Source organism: Thunnus albacares, chromosome 14 (genome assembly GCF_914725855.1).
Source record: "Thunnus albacares chromosome 14, fThuAlb1.1, whole genome shotgun sequence".
NCBI classification, from domain to species: Eukaryota; Metazoa; Chordata; class Actinopteri; order Scombriformes; family Scombridae; genus Thunnus; species Thunnus albacares.
The window spans coordinates 8,836,398-8,860,456 of record NC_058119.1 but is presented as its reverse complement, the minus strand read 5'-3'; the positions used below and the strand labels follow the sequence as shown (position 1 = coordinate 8,860,456).

The 24,059-nt window shown below is 40.1% G+C and overlaps 1 protein-coding gene across 2 annotated transcripts in view; it reads left to right on the top strand.

Moving 5' to 3' along the window:
* Positions 1–2,761: 2,761 nt before the first annotated feature.
* The window catches only part of zmp:0000000755 (phosphofurin acidic cluster sorting protein 2), a 48,352-nt gene continuing 27,054 nt past the window's right edge, over positions 2,762–24,059 (top strand). The window contains exons 1-2 of one of the 2 annotated variants that reach the window (XM_044372363.1): positions 2,762–3,096; positions 23,326–23,413. In XM_044372363.1, the coding sequence (XP_044228298.1) occupies positions 2,885–3,096; positions 23,326–23,413 (300 nt within the window). In that variant the 5' untranslated portion in view covers positions 2,762–2,884. The remainder of the gene's footprint in view (positions 3,097–23,325; positions 23,414–24,059) is intronic. The other variant, XM_044372364.1, reaches the window with a different exon arrangement.

Genomic DNA, 24,059 nt, shown 5'->3' with positions numbered 1-24,059 from the left:
ATACTAAAATATGAGCAAATATACTTATCAAACAGAGGGAATTAGGAATAAAGGTCTCTCTCTAATATAAGCCTGCTTCCAATAAAGGCCTGGTACCCTCTGCAGTTGAGGTAAATGAAGGCCCCAGCCACTATAAGAGAAAATACGGTAAATAGACATAATAGCTCCTGTCATAAGGAGGACAGCAGGAGCCCATCCTCCTCTGCTCCCCCACCACCACTTCACACACACTGCCCTCTCCCCTCTTCCCTGTCCTGTAGGTGTTGCTGTTGAAGCATTTAATTCAGAATTTCAATAATGTTTTTTCCAAAGAAGAGAGAAAAATTATTTTATAAATGATAATGAGATTAGGTAATTGTTTATTTCAACCAATTACTCTTTTTTTTAATTTTGATCGCCCTCTTGCCTCTCAAAAATGCAGGAGGAGCAACCTCTTCTGCCTCTATGGACCAGCCCCGTCTGTATGACTGTCATCATCATTATTAGCAACCCCAGGGGATGTTGTCACTGTTACAGTCTGGAATATTAAGTGCAGTCAGGGGTGCAGAGTTGCCTAGCAATGATTAAAGATTAGGTTTCTACACTCACAGCACAGTTTTGCAGTGACTACAGTACCACATGACATTGTAACAGATAAAGACTGAGCTTGTTAAAATAAAAAAGGCATTTTATCACATACTTCACCTTTGTGTGTTTATACGGTTCATGTGTAATACTGCTCTACTGAAAGTCTAAACAAACAGTCTATAAAGAAAAGGTCAACCTGCCAGCAATGATGACTTCTCAGAGGAGAATATCTTACCAGAAATTATGTATAGCTACTAGATCACATCACAGATTGTGCCAAACACATTGACATTTGACAAAATCACGAGGTGTGGGTTTTTTTTAAATACCCGGTCGGCCTGTTTGAATAGGCTGACGCACGTTACCCAACCCTCATGAGCATGTCAAGTCAAGTCAGCTTTACTGTAGCTTTAGTCACAGTTACAGTCAAAGAGTTTCACAACACCTGCATTATGAGAACAATGACTGAATCGAGCATGAAGTACCAGGTTCCATTAAGTGGTCACACACTGATGACAAATCATAAATAATGTCAGTTAATACCAAAGCACTTTCCTGCCTACTTGAAAGTTCATTGCTTAAGTGTTTTCAGAATAAGAGATGTATGTATGATTTGCAATTAATGGTCAGCAGTAGTACTATAAACACATACACAGAATCCAGGTGTTTTTTGTGCACTGGTATTTTATATATATAAGAGAAATAATGACTTTGAGTTTCCTCTTTCTGATTTTGAAACAACACAGCGGTTTCTAAATGCTCACTGGTACTGAGCATCTATACAGCAGTACAGTACATGTAGGCTTTACTGCCCACAGCAGCTTTCACTGGCTATTGGTGAGCATGTATAGCCACATGAATTTAAAAAAAAATCAAAAGGAAAGTCAAATATATAACACCTATGGTCACAAAAATTTTTTCTGCCACATAATGAAACATAATGTTCAAGCCCTTTTCTTCCTGTGGGAACATTTTTGTTGTTGGAAAAGTGTGGTATTTAACTGAACAAACAACTATTGTGATATAATACTAGAAAATGTCAAATAGCAATCACATACCTGCAATGAGATACTAGATTTAACTTCATGCAAATGTAAATTTACATTTTATCCCAATGTCAGTAACAGATCAGATATTAAATTATATTTAATTTTCTATTCTAAAAAATCCTCTCTCTAGGAGCTGCATTGTGCACCCTGGATAATAGCAATTATGTGTGAGAACCCCTAAAATTATTTATTTATATATTTTTATTTATTTATTTTTTATGGCCTTTCTGCTTTGTTGAACAGTTCACCATGACAACAAACAGAAATGATGGAAAAGATGAGAATAACAAAGCTACAAATACTGCTTTCAAATGAGCTACCAAGAGACTTCAGAGAAGTTGAACACTGCCCCATCGAAACCAAGACTTCATAAATATTGCCTTGTGATGATAGCCATATGAAATTTACCTTCCTGTTTTAACATCTATATTAGTACTATTGCTTCAATAGATATTCCTAATATAATTTTCCTTTCTCATGTATTTTCTAAGTGTTTATTGGTAAACATGTAATAGGACAGTGCGAGGTGGTGCATTAGACATCATGGTGCTTCAGGAAGACCAAAAGCTGCAGACTCACCCCCATCTCTATACGTCTCTCCAGTTTTAAATTCCTGAGAATCCACATCTCTGAGGATCTCACTTGGACAATTAAAACCTGCTCACTGGATAAAATCTTACTCACCATCACTCACACCCTGCCCTGCCCCCACCTCCCTGTCCCTCTTCCCTGTCATGACACTTTTTTATGGATCCTTTTGTACCACCGTCGTTCTACCTCAGAGTATTCTTTACATTGCTCCTCTTAGCAGGACATTGCACATCCCCCCACCTTAAATACGTGCAACCCCATTTTATTGTAGTTTGCACAATCGTGTTTATTACTTGTGTTAAATTGTTATATTGTTACTAATTTTTGCTCATTCTTATTCTGTGCCATCTTTTTTATTGCTATGCTCCAATGTGCCCCCCACCCCACCCCCACTTCGTGCTCTGGCAATGTCTAATGACAATACAACTGAATTAATTTGAAATGAATTGAATATGTTTTTCAAGCTGTGGTAATAGTAAAGATGTCCCACCTTAAAAACAGGGAGGTGCTGCCCCCTATCAGTAGTGACATGCCCCGCCCCGCCTATCAGCATCTCCAGTCGGTGTGGAGAAGCTGGGAGTCTGGAGGAGCAGCAGGAGCAGGCAGCACAGAGTTCAGCGGCTCCCGCGTCCGTCCGACACTTAGCTAGAGCTGCTCCCCAGCAGGCAGTGGAGGTGATGATGGCGGCGGCTGTAGAGAGAGGAGGCGTCCGGGCCGCTTTCCTGAACCCGAGCAGCGGTGGCGGTGGTGGACCAGCACCGACAACCCTCCCAACCGGAGCGTTAGCCGGGGCTGTGGTCCTGGGCTCGGGCTCCGGCAGCATGCCTGTACCCATGAACCTCTTCGCGACCTGGGAGATAGACCGATCATCCCCGAGCTGCGTTCCGAGGTAACGTTAACAGTGTTGTGTTAGCGTGAATACCACAAACCACAACGTTTACAAATCACCATATCGTTTAATAAATATGACGTTGGACAAACAACGCCCTCGGTGACTGTGAGGCAGGAGAGACGAGCTGCCATACATCTCCAAAACAGTGTCGGACTGGCTAACTAGCGAGCTAACTAGCAAGGTGGCTAATGCTAAAGCTAGCAAATACCACAGCATTTTACTCTGTCCACTGGGTTTAACTAACGTTACTACCTATTTTCTAAGTCAAGAATAAGACGTCTGGTATGCATTAATAGATTAGACTTAGTCTTAAGATTTGTTATTATTTCGTAATAGTTGGTTGCTTGTATTTCTTTTTTATTCCGACCGTTATGATAACTAGCAAGCAAAAGTTCTGCTAACTAGTTTGTCAGTTGGAGGGGTTGCTACTGCTCATCTTTTGCTTTGTTGCTACGCTGTAAGGCTTTGCAGACATTAATAATGTCCTATTATGTCCATGTAGGCCTATGCTAGAACTGATTTACGGAATGCATGCCACCCAATAGCAACATATCTATCTATAAATACAGTGACATGGATGCCGTTCGTCTCATAGGCAGCAGACATCCTTTTCATCATTTTGCAGCACTGTGTCATGAACTATCTGGAGCAAATGGGCAGCTCAGCAACTGGCTGGTGGTTTGAAATCCACATTATTGTCGTGGTTCATGTTGTGTGGGCTGTTCTATGTTTATGTACAGGTGCCCTTGTATGCCTCAGCTTCGGCTAAGTGATCAAATACAGCAATGAAACCACACCAGTAACAAGCAGTCATAGTGTTGACACAGCAGCTGGCACAAGGAGAGAGCAAAGTGTTTTGATTGTCACTTTGTGTATGCTAATGGCCTCGCAGTCATTCGCATTGTCTAGGTGTTATTCCGGTGACACAATTGAATGTCGAGTTACAGCAGGAATGTTCGCTTGTACTCTGCATTAGTATGCATCGCCAGTGAGCAAGGCATTGCTGCCACCTGACCAGAAACCTCTCGGGAGCTGTGGGCACATTAATCAGCTTTGACCTAGATCTGTTCTACTCATTGGGAGAAAAGTGGGCTTGCAAGGGGAGGGTTTCCTCCACAGTCGATGTGTGTGTGTGCGTGTGTTTGCCTGCTGTCTCTTTATTGCCTGCATGAGTATACAAGTGTGAACAACATGGATAATATACAGTGATGGTTTCATATATTTATATGAACATTATTCTGTTTCGTCTGTGGCAGCTCAGCCGATTCAAAACCAAGTAAAATGATAATGATTAGTACGATTAAAGCAACAGCATTGCTTTCTAATTCAACACCTCACTGCTTTTGTTTTTATTGTAGTCCTATTTCTGTAAATGTTATTCCATTATTTTTTATTTTAGCTCTTACAAAGACAGTTAGATTTTGTGATCTTTAGCTTATATCTTCTACTATAAACGCTATAGGATCATCAGTGTTTGTCTGTGATGAAATGCATATAGTTTTAGAGCTCTGTTTTTAGCTACAAGTAGAAGATATACTGTACCAGAACCTACAACTGTTGTTTTCTGGTATAAGACATTAGTGTGCATGCTTCTGATAGCTGTAGCCATTAAGTTTTTAAGGCTACTGGCCAGCAAAAAAAGCAGGGAACATGTTGGTGCATTTATATAGTGTGCTATACATGGCACATTGATTTCCCACATCTCTGCCTCTGCACTAGCTGATCTCTCTATACAGGATGACATATAAGGTGCTGTATTAAAGATGAATAAGGGTGAGGATGATAATGGATTATTAATGGGCTGAGGCATAGAGTAAAGGTTTGCCAGTCATTGTTCAGCATAACAGCAGAAGCTGCTAGACACAAGTCTTTGTTGATGTCTGGGATACTTTGTCTATCTCATATGTAATGGAGTAGGAGTTATCTGATGTATGACACAATTGTTTATTTAGCTTTAAAACATGTTATTGTTGTGACTGTTTGGATTTAGAGTGCTCCCGGCTTTTTGCAGTGTGGTTTTTTTTGCAGTGTGCCTTCTATGTTTTTAGATCACTTATACTCGACTGGTGTGAAAGGTCTTGCATGGGGCCCAACCCAAGGCCTGTTTTGGGGATTCTGCCTTGGCATTCTTTCAGGGGCTGGGCCATTTTGTCTGCAGCTGTTTGCTCCTCCACTAGCCTTTAGCATATGTGGGTGTCCAGCTAAGTGGCACAGTTTCAAATGAGGGCATGGGACTGTTAGCAATTGACTGTTTTTTATTGTGGCACTCTAAAGCATCACACACAGCTGTTGTTCATTAATAAATACATGACTTTGTATTTTAAAAATTGATCCTCCAAAGCCTTGTAGCCCTACTGAAAGCCATGCTTAGGGGAAAATATTTTATTCACAATGGAAAACATGTTGTCAGCTCTTGTAGGTCCTCTCAGCATGGGACTGCGGTTCCTGACAGCTTTGCTGTTGACACACCTATGGCACTGTGCCACTAAAGGACTTCTTAAAAATTGAATTCTAGCTTTTATTTTTTGGTCTTTCTCTTGTTTACTACTTGACTGTTACACAGGATCAAGCTAGATTCATAGAAATGTTTGTCATAGCTTGATTTGTATGATGAATCTTTTACTCTTGCCTTCCTTGTATTGGTTGCTTGTTGTACCTAAGTACAACTGAAAGCTTGTGCATGTGTGATACAGTATTTGACTGGTTTCTACCTGCCTGACTTGTGTTATGGCAGTTCCATCCTCAGCAGGCCACTTGGAACTGTTGGAAAAGCGTTGTTTTTATTCCAGCACCGTCATGCCTGCCAGTCTGCCACCCTCCAATGTTTCTAATACCATGTGGTATTATGTGGTTGCAGCTTATTTCTTATAAGCTGTTTTTTTTTTTCTTTTCTTATGTTAACTGTCCTCCTAAAGTAACACAAAACTGGTGGAGAGGGCAGTGAGAATCTATCTATTCTTCCTTTTCCCCATTTAGCCCTCAACAAATAGCTGACCAGAGCTTTAGTAATGTTGCTGAGTAACCAAAGATAGCTAAGGGATAAAGTGCACAAGAGGACTCCTGAAATTCACTTCAATACTGCTTACAGGATTAATTCAAGGATTGTTTTTTTGCAGGACAAGGCTGGTATGCATTGTTTGTTGGATGCGTGTAAACTATAAATTGCAAGCAGGTGCTCATTGATGGGGTTCAAAACCACTGCACGTGTGTTTTAGTGTGTGTGGTACAATACATCTGAGCTTTATTCAGAACCCAAGGCACCCTTCATATTAGAGGACATAAAACAAATTCAATACCAGTAAGTTTTATTAATCCTCTCTATCCAAGCCATGGTGATGATCTAAATTATGATTTTGACTTCTAACGCCTTGTTTTGACTTTGAAACAAAATACTGCGATATACAAGTGTAGCTGGACTTTTGGAATATTTTAGCTTTGGCGCGCGTACCTTCAGGAACAGTGGCTGTATTCTAAAAGATGCTTGAAAGATGTACACATGATTACATAACAAATAAAAACTCAGCTAAACCAGTCTCTTTTGTCAACAGACCAGAAATAGTGAGAATAAATCATTTTGCAGCACAATTCTAAAGAGAGATCGCTGTATTAGTTGTGGTTTTGCAGCCTGCTAAGGAATCCAAACGGCCTGCCCACATCTATGGCAAGGCAGGCATTTGTTGAAGGAATGATGTGGTATTTGCAGGAATGACATTAATGCAGAGGTCAGGATGGTGCTGTGTTTATCTATTAACAATAAAGAATGTGTAGCAGTACGAGAGGGCTATCTTTTACAACCTGGGGTCATAAGTTGTGACCTTTAACCTCCTCACTGATACGATGGGAGCAAGCAAGCAGTTTGGTCACGTTCGCCATCCAGATTCCTCGGTCTTCATGGTTTCCAGAATTGAAGGGAAGTTGTTATGATAGATATCTGTCACCAGCTTACAAGCTTTCACTATAAAGGCTGACTTATTTTGGTCACTGAATGAAAATGTTTTTAAGATCTGGATATATTTGACTTTGTTTAAGTTTCACTATCTGGGTTCAGAGAGGTGATGATATCTTAAAGGTGTGCCCACAAGCTACAAAACAAGATCTTTCCTCTTTTCCTCTGACGTTTATCTCGGACGAGCAGAGCATCCTTCTTTCTGGCTGTTTGATTCATGTGAGTCCCAAGATGACCTTATTCTCTTTGCGTAGCAGAGCCTTATCTAAATAGTAGATGAGTCTATTTTGCAGGCTCGGGTCAGATGTTCTTCTTCCGCCTCGATTCTGTATGTTGTATCAAATTGATGCGCGCTGCTGTATATGACAGCAAACAAGACAAACAAAAACACTGCACTGAAGGGACATTATTGTTCCTTCTTTCTTCTAGGTCAGCGGAGATGAAGCCATCAGCCTTTAGTATTTGCATGTCCCATATGCTGGGATTGCATATAGCCATTTATTTTATCCTGAAGTTTGAATTGTTAGCGTGCAATCTCCAGTATCATCCCTGGCCTTAATCTCTCCGATTTAATGCTCCATTCTCTTTATGTTCATTTTTAAACCTGAGATGAAACCATTAATCGGGATATAAATAAAGAAGGCCTGTCTGTCTAATAATATGAGCTTACTTTACCCTTTCACCCCGTAGACAAGCCCGCCATCTCAAGGCTTGGATATTGTTTCTCATCGCAGGGGAGCTGCAGTAATCTGATTTCATAACAGGAAAAGAAGCTAGTAATCTGATGCTGCACACAGACACTGTCTGGCTAATCCTCTGCTTCCTTTTGGAATCATAAACAAGGCCCCACCAGCCATCTCCAGTGCCTTCAGGGTTGTGACACAGCACTCCATGTCATGTACTTTGGTTCAGCTACACCAACAGTATTGACGAGTGATACAGTATGAACAGGCTCAGAAATGGCAGTTGTACCAAAATGGGTTGCTGTTTGATGCTCTATTAATGTGTTGTTGTGGGGGGGGGGGGCATTGTGAAATTCTCTCTGGTCTCACATGATCACACTTTTTTAATGCAGAGTAGCCTATTGTTATTGTAAATGGCTTTAGGGATGTAAAATAATTATAACATTTGTTCTTTATTTTGACATGCTGATTCAAAAATTATATTTTAAATGTTGCTGATAAACGGAACTTCTCCTACATTGAAGAGTCATCCCTTAAGATAAGTGACATTGTATAAACTAGAACATGGGAAGATACCCATATTGCAGATAACTGAAAACGCCCCAGTGTAGATAATTTCACTGAAAGAGATAACAAAGACTTTAATGTGATTTTCTTTTCCCCTGGCAATAACGAGGAGTAGCACTTAGTCATTTTAAAGAGCAAATCTTGGCAATATGAGTTAATAACTGCTGTAGTTTGCTTTTGTTTTGTGGTATTCTGTAGTAAAATCAAATGTAACTCTACTACATGCTCCACCATGCTGTTCACACACTTTCCTAACAGTAGACCAATCAGCACCTTCACTCTCCTCTTTTTCATGCTTACTCCCACTGCCTTGAAATGTGTCAAAATTCTCTCGGTTTCCTTCCTTGCCTTCCTGGAGGAGGAGGAATTTCCTTGGGAAACGTTTCACATTCCTTGCAACTAGAGAGCTGCTGGTGCAGTTGAAGCCAGGCTGCTTCGCTCTGCCCTCCGCCCCCTTTTGCGATCTGTTGTTGACTAACAACCTGCTCTCTGGGAGGCGGGGCAGGATTTGTGGAGCTGTAGATTGCCCACTCAGTTGAAAAGTTTTGCTGAACTGTCCCAGAGCTTCACAGGGGAACGGGCATGCACTGAATGATCATGTTGAATTCCTCATAATGGGAAGAAAGCTTTGTTTCCCCCTGCCTGGACCTCAGCATGAGAGAAAGGCCAGATTTTTGTGTGGGTGGATACTGGGGTCTCTGCTAGAGAGGAGATCAAACTTCACGAGCCAACAAGTGAGGCGAGGAAACTGTCCTCTGACACAGGGAGGATCCTGTCAAAATAAGCACATAGGGGACAATGTCTCTCAACTCGTATTTTCTCTCTTGTTCTTGCTCTACTTATTTCCCACCTCTCCCATTCAGGCATTTCCTGAGCTGCATGTGCCAGCAGCAACACAGAGACCATTTCAGACAAAAACACTGTGGCGTGGATGAATGAGAGCACATGACAGACCATTTAAAAACATGAAGCATTGTCATAGTGGCACTCAGAGATCCTCTGCTGCAGTCTAGCAGTCTACTATGGTAAACAAACACATAGGGGAATGTGGAATGGAAAAAAATAATATCGTAATAATTCTTTTGATATTTACAAAGTTGTTCAAAATTAGATGGTAAAAAGTGACATTCATTTATCATCACTCCACTGAATCAAATGTTTTGTGACACAAGCCCTTAATTAAGCATGTTCTCTGCCCATGTTAGTCAACTTCAAGTTTGTACAATTGACCTGGACATGAGAATCGTTTGGGACGAAATCCATTTGACATTTTTTCCTCGACGTAGCAATAATAAGACAATAAAGCAGAATTATATCCCAGGCTTACACATAGGCCGCCCCTCTTAACTCGTTTATGTGCTGATAAACGGAAATGGAAACGTTGCTCTCATCTTGGCTGAATAATAAAAAATAAACATTTTTGCCTCTGCTGTCTAGTTGAGCACATAACAGTCCTTAGAGTTTCAGCTCTCAAATAGCATTGAGCTTGATGCCCTGCCCACTTGTCTAATCACAGATTAAGGAGTCTGAACAGTCTGTAGTCCTCTTTCTGTTTATGTGCCCACACTACTATTGTGCAATTCTTCCTGTCTTCTGTGCAAAAAAAAAAACTGCAAGGGATGGTCTCAGGGACAGGAATTACATCCAGTCCTACACTGTTATGAAATTCAATGGATATGTTCATTGGAAAAACACATTTAGTCTGTGACTAAGCTTAATGTTTATCCAGCCAGCTAGCCTATAACCTCTACAAAAAAGACTGGAGTTAATTTTACAGCTTCAAAAGTGTTACATACAGAAACACCGCACAAGCCACAGCTTAGAAAGGTTCAGCACATTAGTCATCTGGACATATTAAACAGGACTGGACACATATAAAAACAGAATAATCACATGCAGCAGTTATTTTATCAGCACTGATAGATACTCGTTGCAGTGCATCACTTGTTTTTTAAAGTATCCCTCCCTCTGGTAGGGTGAGCATTTTTTTTTTATTATTTAGGAAATAAAGCTGAATCATAGTTGCTGATGCTGACTATTGGATATTTATTGATTGCACAATACAGTTCAAAGTGGCCCCTTATGTTTTCCGTCTGGAAGTCTTGTCTACATTGCAGAAAATATTTTTGAGTCAGAGTATAGTTGAGGAAGGCCTCTTTGTCAGGCGCAGTCTAGCTAGCATCATTAGCACTGATAGCAAACAACCTTGCTCTGTATTGCTTCCTAAAGCAACATTTTCTTACCGTGATTAATTGCCACCTCATTTTATGTGCAGTTCTTTTTTGTGTGTGAATAAAACTATGAACTGTGAAGCATCAGTAGAAACATGGCTGCTCTGAGGCTGCTCATTTATCTCCTCACAAGGTAAATGAGCCCTTAAAATTTTTACAATAAAAATGCTTTTTTTTTATCTTTTTCTATTAGATTCTAGAAACCTTGCAAATTGTATCTCCTCAGTTCTATTCATATTAGAGCCGGCCTAGTTTTGTCTCATGTGCCAAAGTTGGTAGATTGTAAAAGTGCATTACACAGAGTAAGGAGTTAGAGATTTATTTCATTGAAACAGGACTGGGTCTGTTTTGGCTTGCCAGGAGCTACAGATGTTCAGATGTGTAAAAGCTCCCAAGCGTCAATGCAGAGGTCTGGCAGTCTTTCCTCACCATCCTTTTCCTTGCATTTTCATCTTTACACAATCCACGCCATTCATCAAGACTTTTTTTTTTTCAAGATGAATCATCTTTAGTGATTTTTTTTTAAATTTTTTTGAAAAAGGCTTACATAAGCTCTACAAGCTATAAATACTGGATTCAGACATACTCTGTATACTTTTATTTATTCATGCTGTTTTGCAATTCCAAATATGTCTTAGTCGGTAGGGCTGCACAATAATGAATTCAATGGAAATCACAGTTATTCTCCTCAGGATTGAGCAAAAGTATGACTCTGTGCCATTATTAATATTCCATCTCTGGCAACAAAGTCATTGTATTTCAATTTTTCAATTGGCAGGAAACTGCCATCACCATAACAGTGTATCTAGCCTTCATAACCCTATAAATTAATTGTCAATATTTGCTTTCTTCTGTCAAGGTGTTTGGGTTTTGTTGGTCAACAGGCTACACAAAGAGATTGTTTTAAACAAGGCTTTTCTCTTTAGCTTTTGATCCTACCAGTCAACCCCAGGCAAAGGAACGTTCCTGTCAGGCAGATCATCCAACTTAATAGGATTTTAAAGCTCAGTCATAACCTTGTCAGAGGTTGTGAGTCTCACAGGAATTACCTGTATCTACAGAACTGCTTACTAGACTCATAATGTAGTCAGTAGATGCAGCAGGAATGAACTTGAAGACCCATCCTTATTAATGATGTACTGCAGGTTAGTAGGTTAGGTTCGGGTAATCTCATCATTTTCTGCGTGCTAGGAAGATATCATCCGTCATGTTATGATGTACTGCAGCTGATCTGGTCAAGGTGTCTTACTTTGGTTCTGATTTTGAGTGTAAACATGCTATGTCTGGTCTGGTCTCGTCTTGCGTGGCTACTACAAACATGGGTCTGCTGAACTCATCACTTTGTGGTCAGAGTTGAACAAAAGGGCTGTTTAGCACTGCAAAATGGCACAAAGGATGACAGCCATGTGCTGAGATCCTGGAAATGATTGTCAGATCATTGAGGTGTGAATGCAGCGTGGGGGGGGGGGGGGGGGGGTTATTTCATCGGTATTAAAGAGACTGCAGAGTTGAGAAGGAAGCAAAAAAAGAGTGTGAAGGACCTCAGCTGGAACATGTGCATCTGGAAGCATTTGTTGGATTTTGAATACAGTGTGCTGTGTTAGCTGACTCTCACAAATCGTGTCACAGGTTTGTGTTCTTGTGTTTCTCTTAAATATGAGACTACTTAATTAATTTGACATGGTGTCAGTAGAGCTGCGAAGCATTGGCCTTGATGATAAAATAAGGGGACAGGTTCACCCCATCCTTGTGTTGCCTCTTGTCACTGAACAGCAAGCCTAGCGTTTTTTTTTTGTGCCTGAATTTAAACGAAAGATTTTTTTCGTTCTGCCCCAATTCTCTCAATAAAAAATATATACAGCTTGCTAGCATACCCTTCATTATCAAAGAGAAGTCTTTGAAGGACTCTACCAAGCCACCCACACAAGAGTTTACTGGTAGTCAAACCTCTGATTCACACACAGATATAAATCTTTTTTTTTCAAACAGGCGTTTGTGGGAAAGCACAGGCTCGAATCACCAAACGGAAATAAAACCTGGCCCTGAGCACTAATGCACCAGCCCCGTGTAGTATTACATAAAATGTGCTGGTAATCCCGACAACAGTCAGAGTCTACACAGCTCTGGGGAACCTCATGACCACGGAGTTCACAAAGACCATATTACAGAGTATTATGATATGATGATACGAGTGCAGCTATCACGCCTCTCTTCTTTCCCATTCTCGGAAATAACCGGTTTATCTGCTCCCCAATCATCCAATCATTTTTTTCTTTTCATAACATGTCCCTCAGGGTGCTTTCATACCTGAATGATGACACCTGTCCTGCCTCGCTGTTGCAATGAATCGCTCTGTTGCTACTCATGCCTCTGCACCAGCTGGACCAAGAAAGCTAAAAATCCATCCCAGCAGTGACTAAACACAATTTTGCATGAGAGATATTCAAAAAAATAGCCAGTATATGGCTGCATCTTTAATTAACAGAGGCAGACAGAATACCACATTCAGGAAATGTATGCATTTCTTCAAAGTCATGAAAAAAATGATTTAACCTTTTGTCCAACATTTTTTTTACAGTTTACTGCACTTAACTCACAGGGCTCATGACAGGCTGTAGGATAGCAACTAACTGCCTATTTTCATTACTGTTTCATATTTGGATTATTCAATTAAACTATTGTTCAATTTGTAAATAAACTGTAAAAAAAAAAAAAAAAAATAATAATAATAATGGAAAAGTGCCCGTCATGTGTTTGAATTTGTGCGTGGAGTTATCTTGTTCCCTGTGTGTATGTGTGGGTTTCCTCCAGGTGCTCAGGTTTCCTCCTACAATCCAAAGACATGCAGAATTATTGTATGAGGTTTTACAAAAAATATGATTGTTTGGAACACAGTAAGCATACAGATGGAGAGCGGAGGCATGTAAGAACTTTGAATGATAAATACCCTCCCACCTAGTGGATTATGCCGTAGGACTAGTTCGACATGTTTTTGACTTGTTTTGGCTTTTTAATTCCATAAAAACTAGTCAATCAAGTAATCAATTGTTACTGATATGAATTCAATATGACTGCAGCCTTTCTCTTTCATGCAGGAGAAAACTTTTTACAGCCACCTTTCAAGCCTACAGAGGTTTAGTGTCTGATGCTCAAAAGCATTAATCCTATATCTACATAACATTTAGTTTAATCACATGACTTCTGGTCAGGCTCAGGCTGCCATCGTAACACAAAATATTTTGTATTGTGCTTTATTAAGGAGTGCACACCATCTGTTGTTTTGCATTATGAGAATTAATGTCTGATGTGTAATGCTCATTGTTACAACTGAAGAAGATTAAATGATATATTTGTGATTTCTGTCTCTCTGCTGACCTCTGACATTCAGCAATATGTTGACATTAAAAGGTCAAAATAGGCATACAACACAGCCTCTCTTCAAACTCATGACTGTGGCTTTATAAACCTCTTTGGCACATCACAAACCATCTTATGAAAGCTATTTTTTCACTAATGTGTTTGGTTTCAGTCTTATTTTGCTGCTTTTAACCTTTGAGTTCCTCTTTTCCGTTGTGGCTGCTAGTTTGAGGTTTGATATGAACTAAGCAGCCACATAAATCAGACGTTGCCAAATTAATAGCTTCCTCTTGTTCTCTTTGTGCACCCTGGTCACAGCCTCTTCCCCCTCATTCACTGTGGCCTTGAGAAGATTTCATTTAGAGAATTAAAGCTCAACCAGCATATGGCCATCTGGCACACATAACCAGATATTTGGGGGCTAAAATGGCTTTTGCATGCAAGCCTAAGTGCAGACTAAGCTCTTATGGCACATGCTACAGTGTGAACTTGTTAAAATCGATCCTTCCAGATTAAATCTTCAATGCTTATAATGTAGATTGGTTTCAAAGAATTAATCTAGCTGCTTTCAAATACCTTTTTTCTTCCCTCTTGGCCACACTGATTTGCTTTTCCCATCTTGGGAAAATGTAAAATGGCTAAATTTACGTGGGCGGTGTGGAAATGGATTTAGGGCTTTGTTTTGTGCATTTTCTCTTTGCAATTTGATTGAAAAGCTATGAATAAAATATAAAAAATAAAGAGAGGAAACTTACATGTATTACAGCCTGAGCAAATCTCACCAGCTCCATAGGCTAGCCTTCCCTGTGAATAGATTTTCTCCTGTTTTTCTTGTAGGAGAATGAAATATTCAGAGGAAGTAGCTTTTAGACGAGCGCACCCTTTATTTTGGCTAAATTATGCAACTAGACATGAACAAATAATAGTGTTATGAAAGAACAAAGTGCTATGGCGTTCCTCAGCAAGGGCCTTGACTGAGGAGAAAGGGCTTTTTGTCAGTCTCCCCCATATAAGCCGGTGCCATACATAGCTTCCATAAGAATTTCATACAGAGCATTATGTTCAAGCATGCTTTATTAAAGGAATGTGACTGCATTCATATCTCGAGCACAGACTACGAGCAATAGTGCACTGAAAGAACTAAAAGCATGACTTGAGGTCCTCTTTTTTTTTTTTTTTTTTTTTTTTTTTTTTTTTCCCTAGCGTGGTAACCCCCAGCACATACCAAACATAGACAGTCTCTTTTCATTCATCCCTCTGTTACATCACTCGTTCTCCATCCTCCACTTCCCCCTGCTTTGTGCCTCTGACAATTGCTGTGCAGTGATCCGAGGGCAGGGAACTGGCAAAACATCAACTAGAATGCTGAGCAGGGCAAAAGAATCACAAAAGTGTGTTTTTGTTTAGGCAGCATATCGTTCAATTCAGAGAATTCATCGGCTTTTCTTTCTTGATGCCACGCATGATCTTTTGTAGTTTATGAGGAGCTATGTCCATATTTATGTGACAGCTTGATAACCGTAAGTTTTTTTGCAGTCTAGCCTAACAAATAACTGCAAAGTAGTTACAATGGAACTTCTCCCGATGCTTCAATCTGTCCACTGGATCAAATTAGAACATAAAACGTGTAGAGACAACCCAATGACACTCACTTTGTATCGGCTAGCTGCCATATCTTAATGTAGTGCTTTTTTCATACTTTGAAATGTTGCCATGAGCAGACAAGCTTTTGTGTCTTTGTAGTCTCTTAAACTTAAGGGTGTTCCTGTCACCAAGTTATTTGAGATGCTGCTATCACCAAAGTGCTCCAGAAATAGCATCATAGTAGCCACGTGTACTCTTTCACACCAGCACATCTTGGACTAATGGCTTTGCAGGATGTTGATGTAGAGAGGATTTGTGCCGTTTGTTGACACCAGTCCAGACAATAAACACTCTTAAGTGATGCTGTGATGTCCATGTGATGGATTAATGGAGCTTTTTGAAAAAAAGTCTTGCTCAAAGTTTTTTGTGGTCAGTTTAACTGTTGAGGTCAATTAGGAATTTGCATAGTGGAAACATGAGATATTTACAGCTAGTAAAGGTTTCCTTCTTATAATATGAAGAAAGGTCTGTATGTGGATTGCCTCTTTCTTTCTGGCTTTGTCATGACTTTTCAAAAACAAGGAACATGTTCTCACCTTCAGGGAAGGTGATAATGATAATTCCCTCATATGCTTGTTGTCACATCTTCTGAAATCTGAGTCTAAGGAACTTGGGAGTTGATTTTTAGATTCAGGATTTACATTTTTCAAATACCTTTTGATGTCAGTCTAATAAAAACTATGTCTGCTTCGACATATGCTGTCTCCAGTCCAGATAGACATATCGTTTTACCAAAGAGCCAAACTCAAAGCAATGACTGACTGAAGCTTGGTGTCGGGCCAGAAGTTCTCTTTGAGACCTGACTCCAGAGAAACCTGTGTGAGGGCCCCGTGTATGTTAAAGAAAGCCAGCCTTACACAGGGGAGGGTGAGGTCAGAAAGGGGCTGACAAAAAGGAATTTTTCACTGTGTAGAATGTGTGTCCCTGGGCTCTGCTCCCTGACTTCCTCTCGGCCGTCCACCTTTAATCCACCTCCAGCGATTGATTTGGTTTCCTCTGATGTTGCAATGTCGTATCAATACCGGTGGGCCAAGTTTTTCACTGAAAGAGGGAGAGGTTGGATCGAAACACAGCAGCATGATTTTCTTTTGATTCAGTTGACCTGTGTGTATGACGTGTAGGTGATTTGGAGCCGTTGCACCCTTGTGTCACTTGTTGGTCTCTACTGGTGTTTCAGCAAATCTAAAAAGCTTCATGTGACGATATGTTAAAATTGTAAATCACTGGAAAGCTTTGTTACTTTTCCATCTGAAGTCTTTTTGTTATTGCAGCAGGAAAAAAAGTGGATGAAGCGGCAAAGATAAGATAATGCCCCATGCCATATAACCCACAATCACAGGCCTCTTATCTAAAACCAAATATTTGACCACGGCTGTTTGAGTGTACTGCCTGATAAGTTGTTTTGTTTGTCCTGCACAGATAAACGTGAAAGGATTCAAGCGTAGCCACACACTGACCATCCTTCAAAATACAGTGACTTCATCGGGTAGCCCTCACTTCCTCCTCCAGCAAATAACAGCTACTAATGGTGATATTTTAAGGTTTAAACCAATATTTATTACTGCAGAAGTCAACTGATGTAGCGTGAAGAGATGCAGCATTCTGTGCCAATGCAAGTTCTTTATTGCTCAGTTTTTAAACCTCTTGTTATAAAACAATAAAACATTTTATAACCAAAAGTAATAAATGATAATCTTTCAAAATGATGATTGATTTCATCCCTACAATAATCCTCATATATTTTCATTTAGTCACTGTTCCCCCTCCTGTCTTCTGGTAGACTCCAATAAATGTAAAGGGAAGCGATGCTTCAGCTTCTGTTAAATAGTGTCACAGTGTTTAATGGAGGACTAGTCGCACTGATTGCTCTCATTTAAACTGTGTCTAAAAAGGACTGAATTCATATCCCGGTGAGTTTATTCTAATTTCGACATTAGAGCTCTGCTAATTTATCACCCTGCCTGTTTATTGTCCCAAGTTCAGCCCATAATAAAAATCAAAGATTGAGGGGTTTTTTTGGTCATGGCTTTTTGCCATGCAGTGTACAATAGCTACAGCTTAGGAGCTGTCAGTTCAACTACAGAGCTTTCAATGCAGATTTAAGGTCTTTTCTCTGTAGATGAGCTTACCTGTCTGAGCCATTTACCCCACTTCATATAAAATGAAGCATTATAATTTTCCATCTACATTTTCTTGATTTCCTTAGCGATATTGGAATGTCACTGAGTGCAGTCAGTTTAATCTAAAAGAGGGAAATGGCCTTGTAATCTAATGGCCTTTCTTTACTTTAGAGGCAGAAAAGGTCAACAGTTAGTGACGGTACAATGGGTGACTTGGATGCACTAATGGGCTTAGATGGAGCAGCACTACTCATGCCGCTGTGAGTGATACCATATAGGCTAAACCTATTAGCTGTAGAGTGCTAAGGCACCTACTGGGCACCGTCCGTCAGAGCGGTCAGTAAATGTTAATTTTACGCCACCGTCAGTCATCAGTATCTCAGTATCTCCATGTCTGTCCATGTCAGTAATGGCAGATATCATCTAGAGACAAACATGCATGTTTACTATAATTACAACTGCAACTAACAATTATTTTCTTCATTAATTGATTAGTTGTTTGGTCTACAAAATGTCAGAAAATGGTGAAAACTGTTTGATCACTGTTTCCCAAAGCCCAAGGTGATGATGTCTTGTTTTGTCCTGACCAATAGTCCACAACCCAAAGATATTCAGTTTACTGTCATAGAGGACAAAAAAAAAAAAAGAATATTTTCACATTGAAAAGCTGGAACCAGAGAATTTGGAGTTTTTTTCTTAAAAAAAATACTCAAAACAATTAATAGGTTATCAAAATAATTGGCCATTAATTTCATAACAGGCAACCAATCGATTAATTGACTAATCGTTGCAGCTCTAGGTAGGATATGATTCTGGTTCCTGCATGTTCTGTGAGTTGGCCTGTTCTCTGCCAATGACAAAATGTTAATGCATGAAAACATTCAATTCAGACTGGCTTTACAAACTGAGAAGATTAAAAACTTGGATAATGTTTTTTTGATATAGGGACTGTAGCTGAAACAAATTCAGTTGGATACCACGGTCCTTTAATAAATCCTGCCCTCATGAAGGTTAGATAATTCAGCTTTTATTAAAGCTGTTTTAGAGGGATGTTGATTCAACATGATTTATGTCATTTTTGAGGCAATAGTTTGTGGTGCTGCCTTCCACTTTCATCGACATATCCTGACCAAAAACCAGCAAAAGACTCATAACCAGGATACTAGCGTGCATGAAAGGATCAATAAACTCAGTCTATAACTATGATGACCCAATCAGAAGAGCTTGGCAGGCGATGTGTTGGCTTAACCGGTGCAGGCACTGAAACTGAACGAGGGATATCCCCCACGGGCTCTTATCAGCTGGGAACCAGACAGAAAATGTATCACTTATCTTTGCTTTCCACTGCCAGTTCACAGAAATATTGAACTGGAGACTGCTATATAGACTCCTCACCCACCCGGTCGTCTCCATGCATTGATAACACTATTTTGTTTTGGCCCTGTTTGGCACAGTGAGGCATGCTGTGATCCCACCCCAGGCTCTCTCTAGGAATGTGGGATTGACATGCCAAAATAGAGGATTAATGCATCTTTTGAGGGGCTTCTGCAAGCCCCTATTTTGATCTTGAGTGTGTGCTAGTGTCTGTTGACTGGAGGGGAGACCAGATATAACTCCCTCCTCCCTCCCATCCCATACTCTTGTAATCACAAAGTATATCCCTGCTGACAGTCCTCTCTAAAAGTGTCTGAATTATCCTTGACCCAGTGTAGTATGCTTCCACCAGCTATTTTAGCACAATGATTAGTGATTTTATGCAACACCTGGTCTGTCACTGCAGTTACTGTTTGGGTGGCAAAGTGAACTGGCACTGGGTAGGAGCACAGGGGACAAACTGGCACCAGGCCAGAACAGATGGCCACGAGTTTCACTTACAACACAACACAGTGGCTGGCAGGAGTGGAGATAACACCTCTGTCTAATAATAAAAAATCTCTGGTTCCCTAGGTGACCCCTTCAGCGCCTGCAGCCTTTTTAATTACATGTGAATCCCAGTCTATTGAGAGAGCGAGAGAGAGAGAGAGAGAGAGAGAGAGAGAGAGAGAGAGAGAGAGAGCGAGAGAGAAAGAGAGAGAGAGAGAGAGAGAGAGAGAGAGCGCAAGAGAGAGAGAGAGAGCTGTGACGGGATAAAGATGTTGTTAAACCATCAGTCCTGCTTTCCGTCTACCCCCCCTCCCCCCAGACAGAGGGCTGGGGCTGCCTGGTGACTCATCCTCACCATAAAGCAAGCAGGCACTACCTACAAGATTTAACATTTAATTACTCCAGCTTCATTAGATTTGCATTCGTTATCCTACAGTAACACACACGCGGTAACTTAAATAATCGTGCAGCCAAGTGGATCGACGATTCACGCCCCAAATGCTTCCAGTAAAATATCGTAGAAATATGTCGTCACCTATTTGGGCCAGAGGGAGATTCTACACGGAAACAGCGAGTTCCTGGCCTATTCCTGTTGATGAAATTTTTATATTGTCGTCATTAAAGATATATTCTATCTGAATGTTGGCTGCATGGATAAACCTCTCTTGGGATCTAATGACCTTAAGCCATCTCCTTTCCCTTCCCCTCTGTCTGTAGTGTTAGTTATGTGTGTTATTAATAAAAACTATGAAGAAATATATTTATCTAAACCTTTTTTATTACCATGATGAAATTAGCACTGATGGGATAAATAGCAAACAAAAAACTGTGACTACATCTCTTCATAATATCATTAATATCATCATCATTATTGTTCAAGAAAGAGACGACAGAAAAACGCATTGAGATGTATAAAGGTCAAACTATTGACAGTTCCTTGAGAAATAACTATTTTTGGAAACAATCATGTTTATCCATGAATCCAAATAAGTCAAGAAAGAAAAATCAAAAATCAATATTTTTTTGGGCCTCTTTCCCCTTGGCTACTGCTGCCTGAATGTCTGCACTGATTAACATCATGTCTGAGTTGGAATTTTATTACTTGATTATTTGTTTGACCCTGGCTGGTTTGTGTTGTTGCGAGCTGCTCATCGTCTCCCGTTAAAGCTGAGTCAAAAACATAGGAAACAGCGATTTAGGCTGAAATAGCAGATTTGAAGTTCTGTAGGGAATTATGTATTTCAAGCATTTTGAATCTCCAAAAGCAAAATCATAATCAACTTTATTTTTCGAGTATATTAACACACAATAAATTTGACTCCGGTAGACAGTAGTTCTCAAGATACAAACATAGACATACAGCTAAACAAGCAGACAAACATATGGCAGTGTGTTTAATCTCTTCAAGGTGTGTTCAGAAAACTGGAAGAAAAGATTTTTGATTAAAATGAAATAATTACAGATTTTTAAAACTGAAATTTAAAAGAACATTTCCTAATTTTAACTTTGAAAAATACAGTACAGAGAGAAAAGTGATGAGACACCACACTTTTGTCTTGTTTACACTCCACATTAGTCTGCTCTAAACAGACCAGCCCTTTGTTATCGTCGGCTTGCACTACAGTTTTCTTTGTGTTGGAACTTGATGAGTCTTTGTGAATCATACTCGCCTAGAAGGGAGTGCCCGAGTGAAGTCAGCAAATGTTGCCGAGTGGCCCTCAAGGAAAGTGGGTGACTGTATAGCTGCTTGTTTGCTTTGTCTTTGTTCCTCCCCTTTGAATGTGGCTCAGACTGATCACAATTTAATGCAACAGGACTGATGGGAAAAGTGGGTCAGTAGGAAGTGCAGCAAAGTTGGCTTGGGAGTTGTCGACTTCTTGCAGAGGGTCTGGCTGTACAGGCGGTGTTTTGGGTGGGAGTTGGCGCAGGTTAAGGGAAGGGAGGTTTTTAAAGGTCACAAATTGTTGTAGACCTGTGAAAGAGGTGTGGCATTAAGCATGTGTCTGCTTTTACCCTTCTTGTATTCCTCAGTGACCCTGTGTTGTATAAGACAGGCTTGACCTGAGAGGTGTCTACTGAGACCCTCTGACCTACATTTACTTTTCTCATTAAATACAGTTTATATTTCTTTGATACCTTACCAAGTCTGGATATTAGCATGACAGCTCTCTCTAGAATTAAATTCTCAACATGCCTGTCAAAAATAGAGTAGTATGTGAGTATATGGTTCTGACCTGTTTTATTCAGTAATAAACAGATGGCAGTGAGTCACATCAGCAACAGTACTTCACTACGCCACTTTCCATAAAGCTGACAATATGAATCCTGATTAAGTATCACTTTGGTGCATCATCCATTCACAAAAAATCAGAGATTTTTCTTTGATGACAAGGGACACAATACTTCATGACTGTATAGCTGAATAGAAAAGGGTTTGATTATTCAGTTGTGTTCTCTGTCACTCACTGATGATTCTTGGATGTGCTCCATTATTTTTGTCAAACCTGCAGACTAGGGATGTCAGCTTTTGCAAATATTGCTTACGACACACTGACACCCATTAACCGCTAACTAACTGGAAAATAATTTTTAACAAAAGTTGTGACGTAGCTTTTGTTTGTGAGAGCTGTCTAGCAGTAGGTGGTCAGAGCTAGCTTGTCTGCCCTGCCCTGGCTAGCTTGACTTGTAGCTCATCCTTCTTTTCCTCAAAGTGTTTTTCAATGCGTTTAATCACAGTAGCTCTCGATGGCATAACGTTCTCGAACTCGAGGCACCAAACTAGCTCTTTCAATCCCTCGCTCTCTATCACACTGATTGGCAGCATATCGCTCTCAATCATTGGGCACAACAATTGGGTGATGGATTCAGACCGGCACACATCACACTTTCTCCCCATGGCTACCAGCGACGTGATCTTTGGCCGCAACTGCGAGCCATCCTCGGACATGGCAGCTTGGTGCTTGTTCTTAATGCGGTACAACATAGTGCTAGTGCTGTGTTGGCCCGAATATAAGGCGACCCTGATTATACGAAGACGCCCCCTTTTCCAACAACGGTTTTTGGAAAAATAACATTACTTTTTGAGTATAACTTACATTATAGTACAGTTATATACTGACACACTCTTCTATCAGGCTTTTGGAAGAGGTCAAAAGTTATTTTCTCTGGCAGTTAGCATTTTTTAAGGCTGCCTGTTTGTCTTTTCGAGCTCCTTATCATCTGTCTCAGTGGTATTTGGCAGCTTGACATATTCTGTTTCTGCAGTAGAGACACTTTGGACATTATCATGAATTTATTACCTCCGTGGCTGAAAAACATGTTACATGAGCCTTCAGAAACTCCTCCAGTTTAAAGTGGACTAACGAAACACTCTAACACACTCATTATAAACAGACTTTAAGACACTCACTAGCCTAGCAACATTAAGACTACAAACAACCCATAATGCAACACTCCATGTAGTAGTTGGCACACTAGTACTTCATCCATTCAAAAATAATATCTGATGTTGTGAACATGTCATTGTCTAGCCGTTAGCAGTGTGTGTATGCAAATTAACCTATAGACCGACATGCGTAACCGCTCAAAAATATTCTTGGTGGTTAACGGATTAACAGTTAACCGTTGACATCCCTACTGCAGACCAAAGGAAGAATAAAGACATGAGTAGAAGACACATGTGGCAGCAGTGAGTGCTGCTTTGTTGACTATGCTTTTCATCCCCAGATGCTACAGCATGTCATGAACGTGTGCTCATATTGTGTTAGTCATGTCACTAATCTGTTTCTTTTTCCCTCTCCTTCTCTCTTGCACAGGCTCTGCAGCCTCACACTGAAAAAGCTGGTTGTCCTAAAAGAACTGGATAAAGAACTGAACTCCCTGTCTATAGCTGTCAAAATACAGGTGGGTGGATTAATCTTTCATGTGCAATGGGAGAAACCAGCTCAATTGCATCACATCTAAGAGCAGCATGTCACAGTTTGGAGTGTGTGGCTCAATGTTTCTCAATTGTTTACTGTGACTGTACCCTGTTGAACATAATCACAAAGCCTAGACGATGATAAGACCTGCTACTAATCCGTCTGATTGATTAAAACCCCTCCTTAGCTGCACAGGAAGCTCTGCTGAGTCACATCCACTCAGGTGCTTTAAATGGCAGACTAGTATTACTACTCTAAGCAGGTGCATTAGCATCTTAAGACGGATTTTGCATCTTACGTTGATTCCTAATGCATTTTTTTGTACTACGGGTGAGCAGTCGTAACATGAGTTACCTTATTTTAGGTTGTCATTCAAAGTTAATCTTCCATGGTTTGTTTGTGATTTAAATGCCAAAAGCACCTCATCTTTGGTGTAAATGCATAACAAAAGACTAAAATATATAAAAAAAAAAAATCACATTTTTCCTTTAAGTTATCACATTTTGAAATATCTTCATACTGACATTTGAAGTCTTCCTAATACTGCAGACTCTTGCTATTAATAGCTAGTTAATTAATAATAACAACCAGCAGTTGGCTGAGTAAATGAACTTGAAACACAAGGACGT